Source organism: Anabas testudineus, chromosome 16 (genome assembly GCF_900324465.2).
Source record: "Anabas testudineus chromosome 16, fAnaTes1.2, whole genome shotgun sequence".
NCBI lineage: Eukaryota > Metazoa > Chordata > Actinopteri > Anabantiformes > Anabantidae > Anabas > Anabas testudineus.
In genome coordinates this window covers 13,779,464-13,801,166 of record NC_046625.1, presented here as the reverse complement: position 1 = coordinate 13,801,166, position 21,703 = coordinate 13,779,464, and the positions used below count along the sequence as shown (strand labels likewise).

The following is a 21,703-nucleotide window of genomic DNA, read 5'->3' as shown; positions in this document are numbered from 1 at the left end:
GTGTTTCTTCTACTTCTTGTTATTAAACTGGGAACCTGTAATATTTGCGGGCTCTAACGCCAATAGGCGCTGTTATTCCTTGACCTTCACGGCACAAACAAAATTCATTTGCGGCAGAATGACGCACACTCCAAAAATAATAAGCCTGGCAAACAAGAGCACATGCGGGAGTCCGCTCCACTGCCCAAATGGCTCAAGTGCGCGTAACCACACCGCGCCGGTTGGTAGGAGTGTTAAGGTGAGGGTGTAGGAGACGCCAAGTGTTGAACAAGCAACTTCGATGAGCGACAAACGAGAGACGGGCCTGCTACTGCACAGTGCGCCCATCGGACTGTGCCTTCCCCAATTTAGGAAGAAAGCAAAGGGGAGCCCGCACAGGCAGAGGACGGAGCACCGGAGAGCCGCGGCAGAGAGAGAGACCGAGACAGAGACAGAGAGGACCAGGCGGCCGACTCGTGTGCGCTCTGGAGATGGAGATACAAACAAACAGCAACAGGAGCCCGCACGGCGAATCCAAGCTGGACTGCTTCCATTGCGATGGCTTGATCAACCGAAACGGCGGAGACACGGCAGAGGTGTCTGTGCCGCTGTCGCTTCCCGGTAAGCGGACAACACAGACGGAGGGAGAAAACCTGCACAGACTGCGAGACCGAAAGTTTTTGCTAGAGGATAAGAAGCGCCTCTGCGCTTTGGCGCTGGGCACCGCGCTGCTCGGGATACTGCTCATGGTCATCCACGCTGAGATATGCCCCTTCGTTTATAAACCGGTAGGTTTCAAAACGTAACCACACGAATGTCTTGACCGATGGAGAGGATCAAATCACACTGCTAATCAGAAATAAATAGACTGGGGATGTTTGAGATGAGACACTTGGCGTAAAGCTGCACCCTTACAACTTACAATTCTCACTTTCGTCATTTCCCCCCATTTATATACATATATATAAATACATGGGGGGAAATGATATCTATCTATCTATCTTTATATATATTTTAGCTGGCACGACGTTTTGGTTTTGGTCTTTGAAGTCATAATTAAATAGAAATGATATGACCCTGCTTCCATCACACAGTGGCATTAAAAACTTTTTAACAACTGCTGCTGTGTGGCAGCATCTCAACACTTCTACTCCTCATTTATTATTGTTATTGTTCTTATTGTTATTTACACAGCTATAGAACAGTCTTTTACCAGTGTAATCGGGGCAGAAACAACATGACTGGCTTCATCTGTTGCCACAACAACGTGCTTGATTAGCAGGCAGCACAAGACCAGTGCAGCACAACAGCAGAATCTGCACCTGGGCTTTGACCTTTACTGACCTACTGATTAGTTAGTCCATTTCCAGACGCACTATTTGGTAGCGCAGATCTCAGTGGATAACAATGCCAGGCCGCACAATCAACAAATTATTAACTCCCCCTGACTTCCTACAGCACACGCCAGTTCCACAAGTGGAAAAAAAGCCCTCATGCACGCAGCAAAACATCAGACCACCTTCATGCTGTGAAGTCAGTGATTGATTACAGTGTCAAAGAGCCCACGTTTCTAACTTACATGAGCCACAACCTTTTGAGGAACCTATGGAAATATGCCCTGGCCTTCAAAGTATGCCTGATGCATTCAAAGAGAGTTGGATCTGGAGAGATGTGGTTGTGAAATTAACAGCGCTGGCATGAATACGACATTTCTCTTCCAGTTTACAAATATGAACCAAGAACAGGTGTTGTCTGTCCATTCCTAACAACAGGCATCAGCCTCAATGCTGCTGGAAATGCTGATGCACTGGAAAAGTGTTCTCTGCCACAGTTAAAGCATATTATTTTGGAGAGACCGAATTGTTGGTTTTACTATAGCTCATGTAACTATTGTCAGCGTTTACCTTTAGACTTTACGTGAAGTTGTGAACTCAAACTGTGACATCTTTCTCCCCCTGTGGACTTTTAATCACACGTGGGTCATTTTAATTAAATACTGATTCTTTGCTTCAGTGGAAAGCACTGATAGGCACCAGTGCACTGTTGTTCTTTTTGCAAATCACTTTTGAATGCAGCACGGTATTTTGGAGCTGTTGTATCAAAGTTAATGCCAGTCCACAAAATTATATTTGAAGCATACCTTTTCCTGGTTATTCACAAAAACAGGGCTATTTATGGAACGTTTTCCACATTTCACCTCTTCCCCTACAGCAAGATTGCTCACAGTACTTGAGGCTATCTTTCCACATCATTTGACGTATAATTAGAGTGTTTGTATGGCCAGTCTGAAAGTCTCTGTGCCTTGAGTTTAGTTGGGGTAGTGCCAGGACTGTGCATCTTGCCTGGATGCGTTCGTGTCCCATTTTCAACAACTCTTTGATTGCTTTTACAATTCAAAACTATAAGTGCATATTCAGCCCAATTACCACTGAGCAAAAAAAAAAAAAAAAATACATTTGGCCTCAGAAATTTCAGATTTAATCAGAAATCTGAAGCTTATAAACATTTAGTTTTGTGCTGTGATTCACTCACAGGCTGTGCCCTCCTGGTCTCTTAGCTATGATAATGATAATTATAATGACAATAATAATAAAACCTTCACAGTCACAAACATAGACATAGAGTTTAGACACGCAGATTAGTATCAGTGTAAAATTCTCCCTTTTCTGGCAAAACTATACTCACAAAGTTTGATACACAAATGTCAAATTGATTACACCTTCTTATTGATTAAGACTTGGATTGATTGATTGCCTGCATAGTTTTGGAACACACATTTCATTAAATATATGACACAGCAGCTCTCACTGGTCCTCTGTGGATGATCCTACCTACCACATCCTTGGCTGCTGTTGCTGCTGCATATGTACTTGACAGATCATCATTTTCATCCTACTGTCTAGAATCTATTTCAGAAGTCTTGTTTTAATTTGATAAAAGGTTATATATTTTGTTTTTGAACGGTTTGCTCTAACTTTCAGCCTGACAGCGTCTTATTCTTCATTCAAAGCTTGTATTATTTTCTGACCGTGCGTCACCTGCCTTCCTTTTGTTCTGTAACTTCATACCTATTTTACATTGTTTTCACTTTACATGTTATTTGTTTAGCTGTTTTAAATTAACATCACACAAGTGCCAAAAGCAGATCCAAGTAGAGATTTCCGCCGTATTTGCAACTTCTTCACACGTTGAATCCTAGCTGACATGCAGTATATGACTTACATGCAAATTTGTCAAAACAGTCAAACCATTATGCTGTGTCATCTATATTTGCCCAGTGTGCAACACGTCACTACTTTCTCAACATGATGAATTCCCTGCAATACCCACATTAAACTCATAAGCATCAACGTGAAACACATGTAAAAGCAACACCTCACTGCATACTGCACAAGCCAGCTGTAGCACATATAAACCTGCACAAAAGTATAGAACAAGGAGGGAAAGTGACTCTTATAGACTCTTATATATCTTAAAGAATGAGTCCCAGTAACAAGGCTATACTGAACAGCCTTTAGTTGGTATTAAGTAAACCTGCACGTTTCACCTTCCATGACGTCTTTTCCTATCACGTCCCACTGCATCAATATAATCTTATTATTATTTATTTTGAATTTCATTATTCTGTCCAGGACTGTGAGAAATATTTAATGTTAACAACAATCGGTTCACCTGGCTTGAAGTCACTAGTCAAAAAAAAAAAAGTTTTAAAAACTCAGCAGAAACAAGTTGTTCCCCACTCTGTGGTGAAGCCTGTGTTTTGAGCTTTTGTGGGGTCTTCTAATTAGCTCTGGATGAAATACAGACATGATGTGGATGCTACAAGAGAAACTGGAAAATGACACACCTTGCCAACAGACGTCACACCATACCACCTACACACTCAAGTTTCCCCAAGTTTGAAAGTTTGTAATTATCTTTTAAACTGTAAACCACTTTAAACTGCACTTTAAAAAAAAAAAAAAAAAAACTTCCATTGACGTTGGTGAGAGAGAGAGAGAGAGAGAGAGAGAGAGAGAGAGAGAAATCCCCATAAAAGTGATGTTTGTAAAAAAATTATTTTTTAACACAAATTATCACCAATAATGTTTTTTAAAAACAAAATATATAACATAAAAAAGCCTCTACATTGGTAGTTTCATAACGTAGGACCAGAAGATTTGCCGTATTACACTAGACAGTCAAGTGTCTACTAATTTATATACTGTAATTCAATTGTATTTCATGTATGATGTATAATTTTCAGACCACATACTTAATGTTTCCCAGTCACATCTACCAAAGTACGTAGAATATAAATAAGAACCATCCATTCATCCACAAATTTAATGACAGTTTATCACGTTTTAAACTCCACTCTTTAGTAATATCTAAGAAAACTGTTCAAAACCTACCTCATCTTTTTTAATTTCAGTTTTCAAGCTTTGTCCATCTGATAAGCAATGTTTTTTTTTTTACAGAGATTCCAAATGAGATTAATCACTTCTGTGAACACTGATGCTCATCAGGCGGACATGCTATATGGCCATAGACATATTGAAAGGATGTGAAGGTGGTGGCTGCTGGGTAGGACAATTTACCACCCCAGTGCAGTTAGAAGAGCTTGCCAACAGTATGTCAGGAGGCCACTTTGTCACACTTTACAAGAATGACGTGCTGCCTAATTGTACTACTTCAGACCTCCAGTGGATATCAGTCGGGGTTGGTGAGTTGTAGATAACACTGCAGGTTCACTTTAAAGGGCTGCAGTACTTGTCCAAGGCTGTAAGACAAAAAGAAAATATTAGACAAATGCTTTCATTACACACTGATGCAAAACCAACTAGGTAGGTTATTTATATGATAATGCCATTGAAATGAGTTGGAATTACCCTCCTTCCTTCCAGATGGGAATATCTAGAAGTAACATTTACATTATTATTATTACAACAGATAAATATACTGTTTAGACTGATTTCCACTAGCTAGCTTCACTATAACATTAGTTCAAAGCAAGCTTAAATTCAATTTAGCCCATACCCACACAAAAAACCTTCTAACTTATAATCCTTCAAATTGTTGAGGATCAATACCGTTGATATATTTTTATTATTCATGATATATCATGAAGTTTAACTTAATAATGGACACTTAACATTACTGGATTCAAGAGTGGAAGCCCATACGTCCTCAGTGTGAAAAAAGGATAGGCTGAAACTATTCAGCAAAATAATGTTAATCACATTTTTGTTTTAGAAACCTTCTACACAACATGTGTTATAAAGTGTAGGAACATATATTTGTGTAATAAAAAAAAAAAATGAGTGTGACCGAAGCTTATGCACATTTTTCATTCAGTTTGGGACATTTAAAGGCAAACCATAGCGTGTGCATCTGTGTCTCCTGCTGTCTGTTTCCTGGAATGGAAAGTATTTCATTACAAGCTCTCCTGTTACTCTAATTGAGTGGCTTTTTATATACTTTTTTTGCAGTACATTACAGAATCAGTAATTGCACTTTCATTAGGCTTAATTATAGTCAAATGTAATGAAGCTCTTTTTGGAAAGGCAGGAATTGTGTGGCCCACAGTTGTGTTTTACCACAACCAGCAGGACATTTAATTTAAATTAGTTCAAAATCATCTTCTGTGAAAATGTCTGACAAAATATGATTAGTCTATACTGCAGATAAATAAGCACTTGTCCACTTCATCTTTAACTATTTAGAGGAATGAAGTCCTTTCTGCAGACTAGCAACTTGTTGATATGACACAATTGAGAGAAAAAGAACAACAGATGTTTGTACAATGATTGTTTTAACATTTTACCACTGTCTGACACTTAAAACATGCAAACAAACAAACTGAAATAATAATAATCTTAGGGAAAATATGTTCTCTTATATTGTGGTGAAACCCACCACATACTGTAGATGGATTTTAAACATTCAAAGACTGCGTTGGTTATTCAAAGATGACAAAACAGGGCACATTGGCCCTTTTGGTGACTACATGTTAAATCACCAGTTACAGTAAGTCTTTTTTGAACTGTCAGTGAATATTATCAAACATCTCTCATTAAATGCTGTATACTAACTACTTCTACTTGATTAGGATATTCTGTCCAACTTTGTCTTTACCAAAGTAGTGGTAAGAAACCATCCATTGCTTATGAGGCATTTCATCCTAATAATGGAAAACATTAATGGAAGCATATTAAATCTCAGCTGTAACAGAAAGCCTACTTTTTATTCCTTATCTCTCTTGTCTCCATTTCCTTCCTAGGGCTCAAAAATCGCCTTAATCATCAACTGTTCCATCAGCCTGTCCACTGGGTGTCTCCTGGTCCTCATTATAGCTTTCCATTATAAGGACATCAGGGTGAGTTTGCCTTTTCCACTTTGTTTCCATTAGCTTGGATTCCCTCATTGTGATGTTGTGTGTTTTTATCTTCAGGCCTCAACTTGCCATATTTTGTGCATCACTCTTCATACCAGTAATTCTTTAGTCCAAATGAGCTCGGGTAGAATGATACTTTGTTAGAGATACTTGAGGCTAGTTTCAGATGGAGCTCGCGGTCCACTGATGGTAGCCTCAACACTAATTATCTGTGTTAAATTTGCTGTATGTGTAAAACACTCACAGCCATTTGCAAAATGCAGCTGCAATACTTTTCCAGTCCACGTGGCTCGATGCCATTGTGTGTGAATTCAATATGCATGAAGCGATTTGGTCGAAATTAGACAGAGTAAACATTCTTTCATTTGCTTTCATACACACAGACAGCGTGTGTGATCAAAAGTGCAACAAGTGTGGAATGTATTGTGCATATGCACGGTAGTGGATTACACTACAGAGCTCATGGTTTCTGTTGCAAGCTGTTGGGTTTCTGCTCTCACCTGTGCTGTTTTCAGTTTGGTTGCAAGTCATGTGCGTCTGATATAAGAGGGTCCATGCCAAGTGCGTAGGGGAGATAAGGAAGCTTTAGGGTGGAGACTAATACACGGGCAGTGCTCAGCGATACACTGTGTTGCTGTTGCGCTGTGTGTGTTGCTGTGTTTACTTGATTGGTGATTGAACAAATTATGCAAAAACATCAAGATTTTAGTCTCAATCAGTGGATCGAGGGAAATAAGTTTAAAAATGATGCTGTGGAGTGGAGAAATGTCTTTACGACCGTGTACCATCTGAATCACATTGAAGCCACATATTCGAGAAATGTTCTCACATTTATATTTACACATATTTACTTAGACATGACACACACACACACACACACACACACACACACACACACACATATATATATATATATATATATATATATATATATATATATATATATATAAAGACGCACACCATCTATATTTCTTGTCAGTTTGATTTCTTGCTACCTGTGGTTTCATATTCTTGGTTCCTCTTTGACTAGACAGAATTATGCTTCCTTGAACTAAATAAAACAGTCGTGTTAATGCTGCCATGTAAAAAGGATTCAAAGGTGTTTCCCTTACGCTACATCACCAGTCTCCACGTCTTATAATAATGATTTAGATTGGATGGTTTTTCCTCTTTCACTGTCTTAATGTCCTCCTCCACCTTCCAGCTGTTCATCATTGACCACAACCAGGTGGACTGGCGAATTGCCATGACCAGCCACAGGGTTCTTGTGATCACTCTGGAGCTGCTCGTCTGTTCCATCCATCCTGTCGGCACATATTGGAAAGTGGGCCTCTATGGCAACTCCTCTTCCCCAGCTCAGCTCTGCGTGTCCAGCCACCACAGCGAAGCCCTGCTGGACATTGAGCTGCTGTTATCAGTGCTGATGTTCCTTCGTTTGTACTTGGTGCACAGAGCCATCCTGCTGCACAGCAAAGTGCTGCTGAGTGCCTCCTACAGGAGCATCGGCTCTCTCAACAACATCAACTTCACCTTCCGCTTTGTTCTCAAGGTACTGATGAACAAACACCCGGCACGCACACTGCTGGTCTTCATCCTCTTCTTCTGGCTCACTGCATCATGGATGCTCACTCTGTGTGAGAGGTAGGAAAGATAACTGCGTTTGTGTGTGTGTGTGTGAGAGAGCAGTACATATAGACTGATCTAAAAAAGGAATAAGAAGTAAAACTATATCTCTGTGCATAGTAATCAAGATGATTAATACATAACATCATTAGAAATAAGAGACACGTACAGTAGATCATAGATGAACCGTTTGGATATTGGCGATTCATATAATGAGAGGGCCTTCCATCAGAAATTAAAATTGTTTTAAATGGAGAAGAGCAGTCTGTCCTGAAAAAAATATGATCTGTATATGCTACATACAGTGTGTATTAATACACTATGTTCATTTCTGAGAAGAGAATATTACACACGTGCACCAATTTACTAATGGAAACATACTGTACTTCTTATTTAAGTAGTTATTTTCTGTACCAGTATGGGATGACTGACACCACTCTCAGTGTTGTGTTGATAGATATGAAACTACCAGAATCAGCAGATACAGATAGCTAGCACAGCTCTGTACAGAGGTAATGGTAATTTAAGAATGTCTTTGTGGTTTTACAAGTGGTTAGGCGCAGCACTATTTCAGAGGTGCCAAGGGGCGATTTCTATTTTACATTTTTACCTTTAAGCTGAGCTCAGATGAGCTAATCACCTTGTAGCTAAAATACAGACTGGAGAATGGATTGTGTTACTCATTTAACACAAAAAATATAGTATTATTTTTATTTTTATAGAAATTAGATACAGTTTTGCCCACAGCTGTTGGATGCAAAACACATTTGACCTTTCGGGTTTACTAACCGCAGGAACAAACTGAACCACCTGGAGCGTAGGGCAGGGATGGTCAGGTATGATTTGCTTTTCCACAGTTTTTTTTTTTCCCTCATCTCTTGGTTTGGTTGCAATTTACATCCGTGCATGTGTGTTTCACACTGTGCTTGTTATGGAAGGGGAGAAGCTCTTATCGTAGGTAACAGCCTGACAAGAACCAACCTTGTCTCCCTGCAAGTTCCTGGAAGCTGATTTAGTACTACCTGATTACTTTTTAGTTACTGCTAAGTTCCTGAAATTGCCAAAAAGCCCTATTTCACTCATCAGAGTGTAATCTTCGCTTGGCTGTTTCACGTTTTATGAGAGAGACCATTCCTGCTCAACAAATATTGACTACACTCAACATGGAGAAAGAAGTTAATTTAAAAAACGGCCAAATGTTTGCTTTCCACAGTAATCACCTGTGCCTTTTGTTTTACCAGTATTTCGAACTTTTGTAGACACTTAAACCCCCTCTGTAACCTGAGCCAATTACATATTGACGTGAGCTTTTGCAGGCTGTTGGCTGTTTGAACATTGTGAGATCATTTTTTTCATTTAAACCTGAAAGTAAGGGAAGTAATGAATGATAAGCAAACCGTTCACTAAACCTTGTTACACTCAGCTGTTAGGCCTGTCTACATTAGGGCCACATCATTGAGACTTGCACAATGTTTGACTACATTGGACTCTGTATGATGTTTTACAAGTTTACAGTAGTTCCCATTTCCTGTCTTCTCAAGTAGTAGAGAACCAACTTTGATTACTCAAACCACACCTTTATACAACTCAAAGGACTCAATGTTCACAACGTAATATTTTACAGGTCCGATAGTGTCATACTATTTATAACTGCAATCATAAGACTGTTCAGTGTCATTTGTGGTACGTGAAAGGTTTGTTTTATAGACTTCCGATTACTATATGATAATATTAAGTAGTCAGTGCACAGCCACACACAGCCAGTGGGGTGGCTGTAGCTCAATAGGTAGAGCACTTGTTTGCCAATTGTTAAGAGAAAACTGTGAAGCTAATAGGTGACAAACTCCTGACACCAATCATTGGTGGTTTGATTCCCAACAGCAATATCACATGCCAAAGTGTCCTTGGGCAAGATACTGAACCCCAAGTTGCCCCCAGTGAGTCAGATGAGCTGCATAGCAACTCTGCTATCAGTGTGTGAGTGTGAGTGTGCAAAGGGCTCGATGAGATGAGATGCAGTGTAAAGCGCTTTGAGTACCAGCTAGGGATAAAAGCGCTATTTACCATTTTACAGTTGAACATGCAGCTTATTGGAACATGAACAGCAGTGGATTGGTCAATTGATTATTTAGCAAATGTACTATATCATAGACATATATAAAATTCAAACTGTAATATAAAATTACATATAGTGTAGCAGCAGTGTCAGTAGGATCGATAAAAATGTGTTTATCATATTTCATTATGTTCATTTCGACATGTTTCACTGCCCCTAAAGGCAGAGACAAGTATCGACGGGCCACATGGACACAGCTCTCTGGCTCATCGCCATCACCTTCCTGACAGTGGGCTACGGAGATGTGTCACCGATCACCAGCTGTGGCAAGGCCGTGTGTCTCTTCACGGGAGTCATGGTAACTAGGTTTGGTTGCTTGTTGACAAAAAAGAAAATGAAGCTGTTTTTAAGAACTAGAAGCTGATTTGTGCACGTTTTAAGGAATGGCATGGAATTATGTGCTTAATTAATTATATTAAGTTTATGAAAAAACATAACACTAGCTTAAGGAATAATATGTATTCATGTTTATTTGAAGTGTTCTTGTTTAGCCTCCACATCAGTAGCATTTAAACAGGAATACCTCTAAACACAAAGAATACGAGTATCTCACTTTTGTTTTCCATCTTTATTTCTTTCGAGCTGTGTTCTCTTTCCATGCGTTACACTTTACTCCATGTCTGTCTGTCCCCGTCTGTCTGTCCCCTTCTGTCAACCAGTCCTCCGTCTATGATGCTCTGATTTGCTTTATTTTATTCTATTCTGTTCTAGTTCTGCTTTGTTCCTTTCTTTCCCAGCATGTTTCTGTTTTAAATTGTTCTCCTTCATTGCCTTCTATTCTGGTCCACACCGTTCTGTTCCATTGCAGCATCTCTTTCCCTATTTTTTCCCATTTCATATTAGGTGAGTTCATCGTGGTTCCCTTGTCTCCTGCTCCGTGTGTTTCTATACCAGGCTTCTCTATTCCACTCATTATCTTGGACACATTAGACCCCTTTTTTTGCCTGGCTAGTAGCCTACACCCTAGTGGTGCTGACAGACCTGAATGCCATCATTTCCTTGTGTGTGTGTGAGCTAGATCACAGCTGTAAATTAATGAACAGACCTTGGCGGTAGCAGACACTTACACAGAAAGACTGAGGGAAGGAAACTGTCAACATGCAGTGGGCGCTGTGTGGTCCACAAAAAACATCTGCATGGAGTGAGAGCTTTCTGCTGAGTGACAACATTGTTTTGCTGTGCTCACTGATTATATATATATATATATATATATATATATATATATATATATATATATATATATATATATATATATATATATAGACAATACATCATATTAGAACTTAAAATGTAAATTTTCAGAAAAGAGACAAATCATCACAGATGGTTCAAATTGTTAAATTCAGTAAACAGGATAAAATAAAAACAAAATAAACCTTTTCGTCTTCTTTTTATTACAGCAATGTAAAAATATTTGTGGTAGTGCAAAAAGGAAAGGTCAGAGCTATTATGCGGCCTCTGCTGCACCTCTGCTGCTTTAAATTCAGGTACAAGCAGATAAGAATCATTGCTGTAGTTCTGGATGTGGGCACAAGTCTGGTTTCTACACCTCTGTGACAGAGTGGAAAACAACCTTTTCCATCTCTCCTTCTCCATCTCCCTTGTTTTTATAAGCTTCCCCCTTGTAAGGGGAAACTTTCCACCATATCCATTTTTAGGTGGTTTATTGCCTTTGGCATCACTACAACAGGAGGGTGTGCCAACCTGTGCCCATGATTTGGAAAAAAAAAAATCCCACTCCCATCAGGCCAGCTCTGGGAGCCAGTGACTGGGGTGATGGTTACACCTGTAATATGGCTGAAAGCCTCTATGGTCTGTCCAACTCCAGCCATAATTCCATTTGCAGCTGTGTTTAGGAGTTGACAACATTGATTACATCCCATTACTGCGTGTGGATGGATCCAAAGGAAGGCTTTGTACCTCCGAGGTTTCAAAGACGATGTAATGACTGATATTCACCAACTGTGCAATAGAAGCAGAAATATTGAAGATGTTTTAAAACTCTGATCTGTGCTTTTTCCTTCCTCTTTCTAATGCAAGCTGAACAGAGGACAACAGGTAAAAACTACTAGATTTTATCAGTATTGATGATGGATGGTCCATGGTGGTTCAGTGCACTGTTTTGCCTGTGTGCTCTATGATGTACCTATTTGTGTGACTATGTGAATGTCGTCGATCTGAACATCCACCATCATTCCCTAGTTCCCTGTCCAGCAATAGCACAAAGTTATTCTGAGAGGGAAACCACATTATTATAGCACTGCAGCACAGCCCGTGTTTAACAAACTAACTTTCCATGTAAATATAACTTTGATTTATTGGACGTAACCATACGAGGTACGAAGATCAACCTTCAGTTTTCTGAAAGAGTGCTTTTGCTTAAGGGGAACAGACACAAGACCCACTGCTGTGGATTCAGACTAAATCAGGCCTAAACTCAGACTGATTTTTTCTGAAAATGATTTGAGTCAATTCAGCATTCTGGATGAATATTATGTGATCATTGAGACTGCAGACAGATAGTAAGTCCATCAGTAACCATGTCAACAGCTGTGTGTGTGTGTGTGTGTGTTGGGTTTTTAGGGTGTAGCCTGCACTGCCATGCTTGTGGCAGTCGTAACAGAGAAGCTGGCCTTAAACAAAGGGGAGAAACATGTGCACTACTTCATGCTGGACATCCAGATCTCTAAAAGGGTAAGAGCGATATATATATATATAAAATGTTTATTATGTTCAATTTTACATTATGAAATACTGACATATGAGAAAAAATCATATGTCAGTCATAAATCAATAAATTATTTATTTATTTTTTCACATGTATTTTATATATATATATTTTTTATCAGTCTCTTGCGCTAACAGACAAGCCGGAAAAGGAATAAAGTGAGACATTTGAGACACAGATAAACAGAGGTAATATAAAAAGTGAGCTTTTTGGCATGTGGTTGAAAGGGTTAAATTGATCAGACTCTCACAGAGAAGACTGTATCTGTGTTTACTGCTGTTGACAACGTCACTGGAGCATGGCGTGCTAATGCAGCCGTAAGTGCAGAATGATTTGAAAAGTCTGTACTTCACTGCCGCACAACAATAACATAGCTCAATTATGAAAAACTGTAAAACACTTCGGCGTGCTTTGGAAAATTCTTTGGCAGTTAAAGTAAAAGTTATTTTTGTAGTGAACAGACAAAGCATGAAGCCTTTAATTGTAGAGGAGTTAATGAGTCTTTACATATGGTTAATAGCTGATTAACAGCTCAGTAATGTACTCTAGACTCTTTGTTATGTGACTAAACAGGCTTTAATAACATCACCTGCCAAAAAATAAATAAATAAATAGGTGCAACACGTAAAGAGTCTTTCATGAGAGCTGAACATGTCTTTTCTTATGCTAAATTGTGCGATATTTATCTAGCAATCAAATAAACTTCCCCAGATAAATATTTACTCAGAAAACAGAGTCGACTGCGCTCGCTTAAGATGTGACTGCAGTGTAGCAGATAAAGCGGATAGAGTTGTCAGGATGGAGGCGTCACTACTTTTCCATGTCACGTGTTTGTTTTGGTTTTTGACTCGTTTCTATTTTTTCCTTAAATAAGAGACACTAGAGGACAGGATAGTGTGGGAAAAGAGGGGGTCTGCCAACCTCTTTATAGCCTTTTCAAGGCGTCAAACAGAGGAAATAATCTTATCTCTGTCAGGAAAGAAACTTGTGTCACTTCAGGACGGTGCAGCAATAGGCAGGAAACTGAGGTTAAATGTGCGTGTGTGTATGTGTATGTGTATGTGTGTGTGTGTGTGTGTGTGTGTGTGTGTGTGTGTGTGTGTGTGTGTGTGTGGGTGTGTGTGTGTGTGCGTGGAGGTGATTTGCAAAAGACTTGCTCCAATTGTAGCCTTGGACCAGATTCAAGTGTTTGCTTACTGGAGGAGGTGTCTGACAAACAGAGGTTTACAAGGAAACACTCATAACGCCAGAAAGCACTCTTAGGAAAACAAAAAAATGTGTAATTATTAATAGAGTTCCTGCAAAGTTAGTTTCAATCAGCGCTTCGTGTGCAGCTCCTCTATAAAGCCGTGTCTGGCTGCAGTAGGTGCACTGCTTTGGAGGATACAACCATTTCCTTTCTCCCGGTGGCTGCATCCTGTCACTAGGTGCATCTTTAAGCCTCGCTCGTGGTTGTTTTGGTGCGCAGGTTCGCGTGTGTGATGTTGTGCAATCCAGATTCACAGTGCTGGGAACAAGGGAAGACATCTGGATGCAGACACTGACAGCCTCTATTAATAACACTCACAACAGGGCCAGTGTGACATCATCACAGGGCAGTTACAGTGATTCGGGCAGGAAGACAAACAGATATGAATAGAATCAAAGAGAAAAGTGCAAAAAGGTTAAACTGAAGAAATCCTGCTATACCTAAATCTTTCAGTTCTCCTCTGTATGATCTGTTCCTCAAATTCTTTTATACAAGCTTCTCTGTGAAAATAAGACCATAGTCGTTCTGCATTATCTAAAATTGGCACCACAGAGCGAAAGGGTTGAACAGGAAAAACTATCTGCATTTTTAATCACTTGGCTTGGATAATTCATACTTTAACTTCCTTAAAGCCAGATTTAATCCAATTTTTTTTTGACCAACCTTGCAAGTTACACTGAGCTTATCTTGACGACCTTCGTCAATGGAAAATCGATTTGAATGTTTTTGTGTCTTTACCAGATCCGCCACGCTGCTGCCAACGTGCTAAGGGAGTGCTGGCTTCTGCACCGCACAAACATAACAAAGGGCAACCGCGGCGAGCACCGAAGACACCAGAGATGCCTTCTGGAAGCCATCCGAATGTGAGTTACTCTATCATGTAATTATACCCTTGGGCAGGATATGTGCATGTTTGCGTCTGGGTAGACGAGAGATGTAAGTGGGTGGTGGTTTCTGGGCCTTACATGTGTATTTTATGGGTCATTAACTTAATGTCAACATGCCTAACCACAGAGTCACTGTTTTAATTGCCAATTTACACTACCAGTGAGATTTGTTTGCCTCTTTTATGTGGGCAGGGCGTGTGTGAACAAGGTCCCACCCTTTTATTATACAGAATTCAACTGACCTTCACAGTATAATTTGGCAGTGACACTCACCAAGACAAGAACATGGAAACAATTTGAATCAAACTAATACACAGAGGATTAAAGCGTATTGAATTAATTTATTTAGCTTAGTGTGCATGAAAGAAAACTGAAGATGTTTTTGGACAAATAGACCCCACCGAGTTGTCATCATTAGCGGTAGCCACTCCACGAGGAACAGGAAAATCCCCCTGATGTCTAGAAAGCGCAGACTGTTGGGAAGCGGTGAATAACAATGGCCGAACTTTTGGATGTACTGTATGTTATGTGTATCAAACCTTGTCTCTGAACAGATTTCGGCAATTACGCCTCAAACAAAGAAAACTGAGAGATTACGTGAGTGAGATGGTGGACCTACCTAAGGTGAGCGACAGCTGTCACTGCAGTATTAGAAGAGGATAAAGATCCCCACAAACACCACTCTTTACTTACATAAAATACACACATAAAATTCATAGGAAAAGGAAAAGGTTTCCATTTCCTAAGACATCACCCAGACGAGAGGCGCTGATGTGTCCTTGATGATTGTTTTTGATAGAAAATCTTAGTAAAGTGTAAAAAGTAAATGGATGATATGGTGACATTGTCAGTTACAGTCTAACAGCCGGGCAGTAAAGTCATCATGCTGCTCTCTCTGCTTGCTGACTGAATGCAGCTGATCCACAGCCACAGTCAATAATTCCTTTGATTTACTCTTACTATTGCAACAACACATCATCAGTAGGGTAAAACTAACCTGTCTCACGATGCTCTAAACCCAGCTCACATTCCCTATTAATGGGTGAACAATCCAACGCTTGAATCTGTCAAACACATACACTTGCGTCAATGAGCCAGTAAGAGACACAGATTCATCCTTTCACTCTGAATCGTTTGATGTACCTGCACAGAATTCAGCACGAATTGACAAATTGTTTGACTCCCCTGTGTTTCTCCTTCTAAAGGATAAAAATGTTTGCATGTGTCTTGTTCAACAGATGCAGATGATCATGTGCGATCTCAGTGCTAACTGGAATAACTCCTATCGGGAGCTGGAGCAGCGTATCTTCTCCATGGAGCAGAAGCTAGATGACCTCAGTCACTGCTTCCAACAAACCTCTGAGCTGCTGTCTCAGGCCCTACGTCACCGCAACCCGGAGATCAGGTAAACGGCACATACAGCGGAGCTGCAAGTGATGCTGCGCAGCTCTGCTAACAACACACTGCAGGATGTGGTATCTAAACGCAATCGGGACGAGTCTGCTGAGGAAAATACGTTTTTGCTTGCTTTTTGCAGGTGACATGGCTCCATGCAAGAATAGAGACAGTTGACTGGTTTCATTGTCTTCATCGCCATTCTATTAAAATGAGATGGTAAATCCGGTTCAGCCAGAGCCGCCTCACACTCTTAACAAGCTGAACCACTTCAGGCCTTGGTATACCTGCATAATATCCGGCTTTGTGCTGAAAGCACTGCACAGTGACTCACAACTGTAATATTATACAAATAAGACTTCTATTAACTGTGGGAGAAGAATTATTGTGCATTTTGCGAAATCTGTGATTTCAGCAGCTGAATTTGTGACAATGGGGACTTCATCTCAAACAAGCACTGTGGACAGCGTTGTACGCCTCAATGTCAACAGATCCAAGATTCCTCTCTCACCTGCTATTTGAAAGATTTCATCAAATGACTTATTCCTGTGGAATGGGTTATACAGTATATTTCTATGTTAATTTTATTTTCTATTTCTTTTCATATTTACATTTCTGCATCACCAGTTCTTTAAAATCACTTTTAACAGTTTGGCTATTTCGTTAGCAGACAAAGTTTATGGTTAGCAACTTTGTTATTCTTTGCAAACAGACTTTTTGAATTGTAAAACAAACTGAAATCTTCTCAGTGTTTCTCTAACCTGCCAAGTTCAATTGTGAATGATGTTTCTTGATTCTCCACCAAGATTAAAGTTAAATATAAATTCAAGAATAGTGGGAAGAAAAACTTCAATTTCAAACTGTAAGTGCTTGGGATTTTAATGGATGTCAACTGAAACTCATAAATTAACATTTAAGGATGTAATAATCCAATGCAGAAAAACAGTTGCACCTGCTCCTAGAATAATGAACCTTGGGCTTGATCAGACTCACAAGCTCATCATTTAGCAACCCAACAGCTCCATCTAGTGGATCAGATGAATTCAATTAAATACGTAACGTTCAGGACTGTAAACATAAAACCCATAAAGGCTACATAACAAACATAAAAACGCCATATGCTACTTTCACATGATTATTAATATCGCACACTATCAAAACACATGTAGTAGTTTAGGCTGTAGAGAAAACAAATCTGAAAAATAAAACAAGAGGATCCAGAAGCCAGCCCCCCACCCCCCCTTACAAACCTCACTGTTAGGAATGCACTTTGTTAGAAAAATTTGCAAAACTGGACTCTTTCCCTGGAGGATAAACTGGAGTTTTTATGCAATTTTTATTTAATTCAAAACTGAAAAATGTTCCTTCATGGGTTAATAAACTTATTCTAAACCTGTTTACTATGTATAATTAGCAAGTGGTGAAACGTTAACCATCCAGTTCATGCATATAAATAAAAGTAATTGAGAATCCGTGTGTGTGTGGCTTTGCTTTAATTTTGTCAACTGATAAAACACAAAAAAATTGAAGCCATGATTGAACATCAGATTAGATTAAACACTTTGTTTTAACAGATCAAACATATGTGCTGCTGCTTTGTCTTTCCAAGGGGTTCTTCCGCTGTTTCGTTTTTTTCCAGTTTTTAAGTTGGTGCCATATGTAAGCAGAGGGCCGAAAAAAAAGTTGTCCACAGTCACATGTAAAGGGCATTTTACACTTTGTCTTAACTTTATATTTCCATGTGTCTCCAGAAGGGGATTTTTTCCGTGATTTGCCCTTCATGTGCTCAGCTAAGAGTCTTGCTCCTGTGAAAGTCTCCCCACAGCTGACACAGATGTAGCTTACGGCCTCTGCATGCTGAACACAGTGTCGCAGGAGGTGCAGCCGGTGCTTAAAAGCTCGGCCACACTGGCACTGGTGTGAGCGGCGGCCTCTGTGGAGGTATCGGTGGCTGATGATAAGGGACGGCTGTCGAAAGATGGCACCACACTGCCTGCAAGGATGTGGGACCTTGAAGCGCCAGCCTGTGTTCATACGCCTCATCAAAGCCACATCCTGGCTGTCGTTTTCAAACATGGCCATAATTGTGGGCATAGGTGGGGAGATGGGCTCAGAGGCTGCAGTGGCAGGAGTTGTGTCAGTGGCACCATGAGGGTCAAATAAAGGTGCTGACAGATGAGTTAGGACACAATTGTTCCCTGATTTGACAGGTGCAGGAGATGCCATAGATCTGGGGGAGGGTCTTCCTGAGTGGGAGGAGGTCAACAGAGAGGCAGGGCGAGATTTCACAACAGAGGGAAGTAACCCTGTATAGATTTGGCCAGTGTGGAGTTTTCCGTTAATGACCTGGCTGGCTGCATTTGCACTACTGATGGCCGGCTGGACTGTTGTGGCACGAACACCAGGTGAAGCGTTTTTATCAGTCAGCGCTGACTTTGTATTTGTAATAATGCAAACCTTTCTGCTCACCACCGATGTGTGAACCCTGGTGACATGATTTAACAACATTTTCTCACAGGTGAAAAAGGATTTACATATGTTACATACTTTTGGCATTGCCTCTGAACAAAAGAAGACCAGAGGTGATTTGCTTTCCTTGGGACACGGGTGTTGATGGTACGAATTCTCGTGAGAGAAAACTTGACCACAGATGTCACAGGAGTATAAAGGCAAGTAGTGTTCATTAAGCGATGTCTCAGTTAGAAAAAGTTTCTTGCACAGTGAACACTGATATTTTACTCTCACACCACTACAGTGAAGCAAATGGAGCTTCATTGACCTAAATGGCCCTCGACCACACACAGCACATATTGACGTATTAGAATTGGGAAGGGCAGCAGCTGTTTTTTTAGTGTCCAGGCTATTTGAATTATCACTGGAACAATCTGTTGAACTCGAGCCACCATCTGATTCCGGATCATCTTGACAAAAGTCTATAGGTTTAGTGTGTGTGTTAGCTTCGTTGTCAGATTCAGAGCTTGTTGAATAATCTGCCTTCTCACAGTCGTTATCATCTTCACCCACTATGTACTCTACACTGTTTTCAGATGTCTCTGGTCTCTCACGTTTCATCTCAATTCTCTCTTGGGGCCCCATCTCTAACACGGAGTCAATCAGTGCTGAGTTTGTGTTGTGCTGTGCAGGTCTCTCTTTAATAGAAATGTCACTGCTCTGGTTCTGATATATAATTGCAGAAATCAAAGATGGAGCTTCATGAAATGGTGCTGAGCTTAAGCAATGTGTCTCCGCATGTTTGTTCAACTCCCACACATTGCTGAATGACTGATGGCACTTTCTGCAAAGGGGGGGAGAGTGTGCATTATCCAGGTGTGTGGAGAGTGACGTCAGGCGTCGGAAAATAACGTTGCAGATGTTGCAAGTGGCTATGATATTGTGGCTTTTGTAGTGTGACATCAAGTTTGTTAGGTTGCTGAACTTTTTGCCACATTCCCAACATTTTGTCTCTTGTGCAGTGTACACTTGTCTTGTTGTGGATACACACCATTCTTCATCGCTGCTTGAGTCTTCAGACATAAGGAGCTGGTGGAGGCAATCTTCGGGTGCTCTAAAATAATAGGAAGAATAGACAGAATCACTAAAAATGTTTGGGGAAAAAAATCTTACTAGAGTGTGATACAAGCATTACAGCACATACATGGGTGATTAAACCTGTGTTAAAGATGAAGCCAAACAACTTTAATTATACTTGAAACACTCTCATCAACTGATTGGTCCACTGAATAATCAGTAATTATTTTTAGCCATTATCACTTTCTTAGAAAACTGAGGAAGCGTTGATAATCAGATGAGCATTCAGGCATCTGAGAGTTTTCCAAGACAGGTATGATCCTTGAAGACCAATACTTGATACAGAATCTCACATATCAAACACCAGACAACACGGAGCCATGCTGTCACTGTCCTACAGAAGGTATGTCTCCCTGTGGTACTTGGCAAGTTGTTCCTTTTATTCAGTCGGTGATGCTGAAAATCTGAATGAAGCCACTACTTAGCTTTATAGATTAAATTGTGACATTATATATTTGGGTAAATAAATTAACCAAGAAAACCTACACCTTAAATGTACAAAACGTGAAACTGTGGATTTTCCTGAGTAACATAATAATAATAAAACAAAAACGTCTTTGATCCCCTTGGGGAAATTGTGGGTGGACAGCTGCTAGATGGTAAGTCAGCGCTACACTACAGGGTTTCGTTGTCTTATGGAAGGACACCTCAGCAAGTAGCCAGGAGGAACCAGGAATCACACCGCTCACACTGGGGTTTGCAGACAAGTGCCCTACCACCTGAGCTACTGCTGCCCCGTAAACATATGCACTGCCAATGATCACATTTAACGCATTTATAACATATGTTTAGTGCATATGTTCAGTAACTCTATGCATTGTAACAATTTCTCTGGGACACTGCCTAATAGTCATTTCTAGATCCCTTATGCATTCAGATCTGTTATTATCTGCCAGGCTTTTCACCTTTCTGTAATAATGTCGACTGCATTTCCCTTTTAACATATTATATACATATTTCACCTCTTCATACATCTTCATATTGTGCTGCTGCTCTGCGGATTAAAAGTAACCCTGTGGTCTTTTAAACAATACCATAAACGCACACTTTTCCCAGATATCTACACCGGGCTAGACTTAGCTGCACCTTCTGGCAAATGTGCAACGGAATAAGCCTGGATGAGTTTATCAGAATAGGTCAAACTAGGATCAAACAGTCTTTTGCACAAACTTTCTAACATTATTCCCCTTTGACTTTTACAACACTTTCCCATTATTATCTAATATTATCCATTAACAGCTGAACATTACCCAGCTGTAGAAATATGCCATCTGACAGGGGTCTTTGGAGTTTTCGTCCACCTGTATCGAGAACTTCACTTACCTGTGTCAGCAAGTACTGGACCACAAAGCCACTGCAAAAACACAGTTAGCTAGCATTAACTTGTAGGAAGTGACTTGTGTTGTCGGAGAAATAAACAGCCTCTATTCAAGATATATGTCTAAAGAGGATCCAGACGTACAGGTGGCGACAAAACTAGCATAATTCAATACATTAAAACAATAAACACTCTTGAATTTGAACATTTAAAGACGCCTTCATGTTGCTGATGGCGACCAAAGATTGCTCCCGAACATCCGGTTTGAACCGGAAGAGGGATCTCCATCGTACATTACCCAGAATGCATCACATCAGTGTTTCACTCAAATTTCACGGACGGAAACGGTTTAATATTTCTAACAACTCCGAGAAGAACTGGTGTTTTAAATGTAAAAGTATATCACTGTAATTTTATAATACTTTAATTTAATTAGAAATTAAA

At 40.0% G+C, this 21,703-nt stretch overlaps 2 protein-coding genes across 6 annotated transcripts; one reads left to right on the top strand and one right to left on the bottom strand.

Annotated features, from left to right (window-relative positions):
• Window positions 1-113: 113 nt before the first annotated feature.
• Window positions 114-17,825, top strand: kcnn4 (potassium intermediate/small conductance calcium-activated channel, subfamily N, member 4). Of its 5 annotated transcripts, XM_026371725.1 has the most exons (10): window positions 116-767; window positions 6,242-6,337; window positions 7,560-7,996; window positions 10,257-10,392; window positions 12,135-12,152; window positions 12,678-12,788; window positions 14,813-14,934; window positions 15,513-15,582; window positions 16,197-16,363; window positions 16,496-17,825. In XM_026371725.1, the coding sequence occupies exons 1-10, from the start codon at window positions 471-473 to the stop codon at window positions 16,497-16,499; spliced, it is 1,458 nt and encodes a 485-aa protein (XP_026227510.1). In that variant the 5' UTR covers window positions 116-470; the 3' UTR covers window positions 16,500-17,825. The 5 variants fall into 5 exon arrangements, with proteins under 5 accessions (XP_026227511.1, XP_026227510.1, XP_026227515.1 ...); XM_026371726.1 differs by lacking the exon at window positions 16,496-17,825 and having other exon boundaries at window positions 114-767; window positions 16,197-16,367; XM_026371727.1 differs by lacking the exon at window positions 12,135-12,152 and having other exon boundaries at window positions 117-767.
• Window positions 17,214-21,517, bottom strand: si:dkey-79d12.4 (zinc finger protein 836). Its single transcript, XM_026371715.1, has 2 exons — window positions 21,265-21,517; window positions 17,214-19,918 (listed from the first exon to the last, which is right to left on the bottom strand). The coding sequence occupies exon 2, from the start codon at window positions 19,885-19,887 to the stop codon at window positions 17,929-17,931; it is 1,959 nt and encodes a 652-aa protein (XP_026227500.1). The 5' UTR covers window positions 19,888-19,918; window positions 21,265-21,517; the 3' UTR covers window positions 17,214-17,928.
• Between the last annotated feature and the right edge of the window lie 186 nt (window positions 21,518-21,703).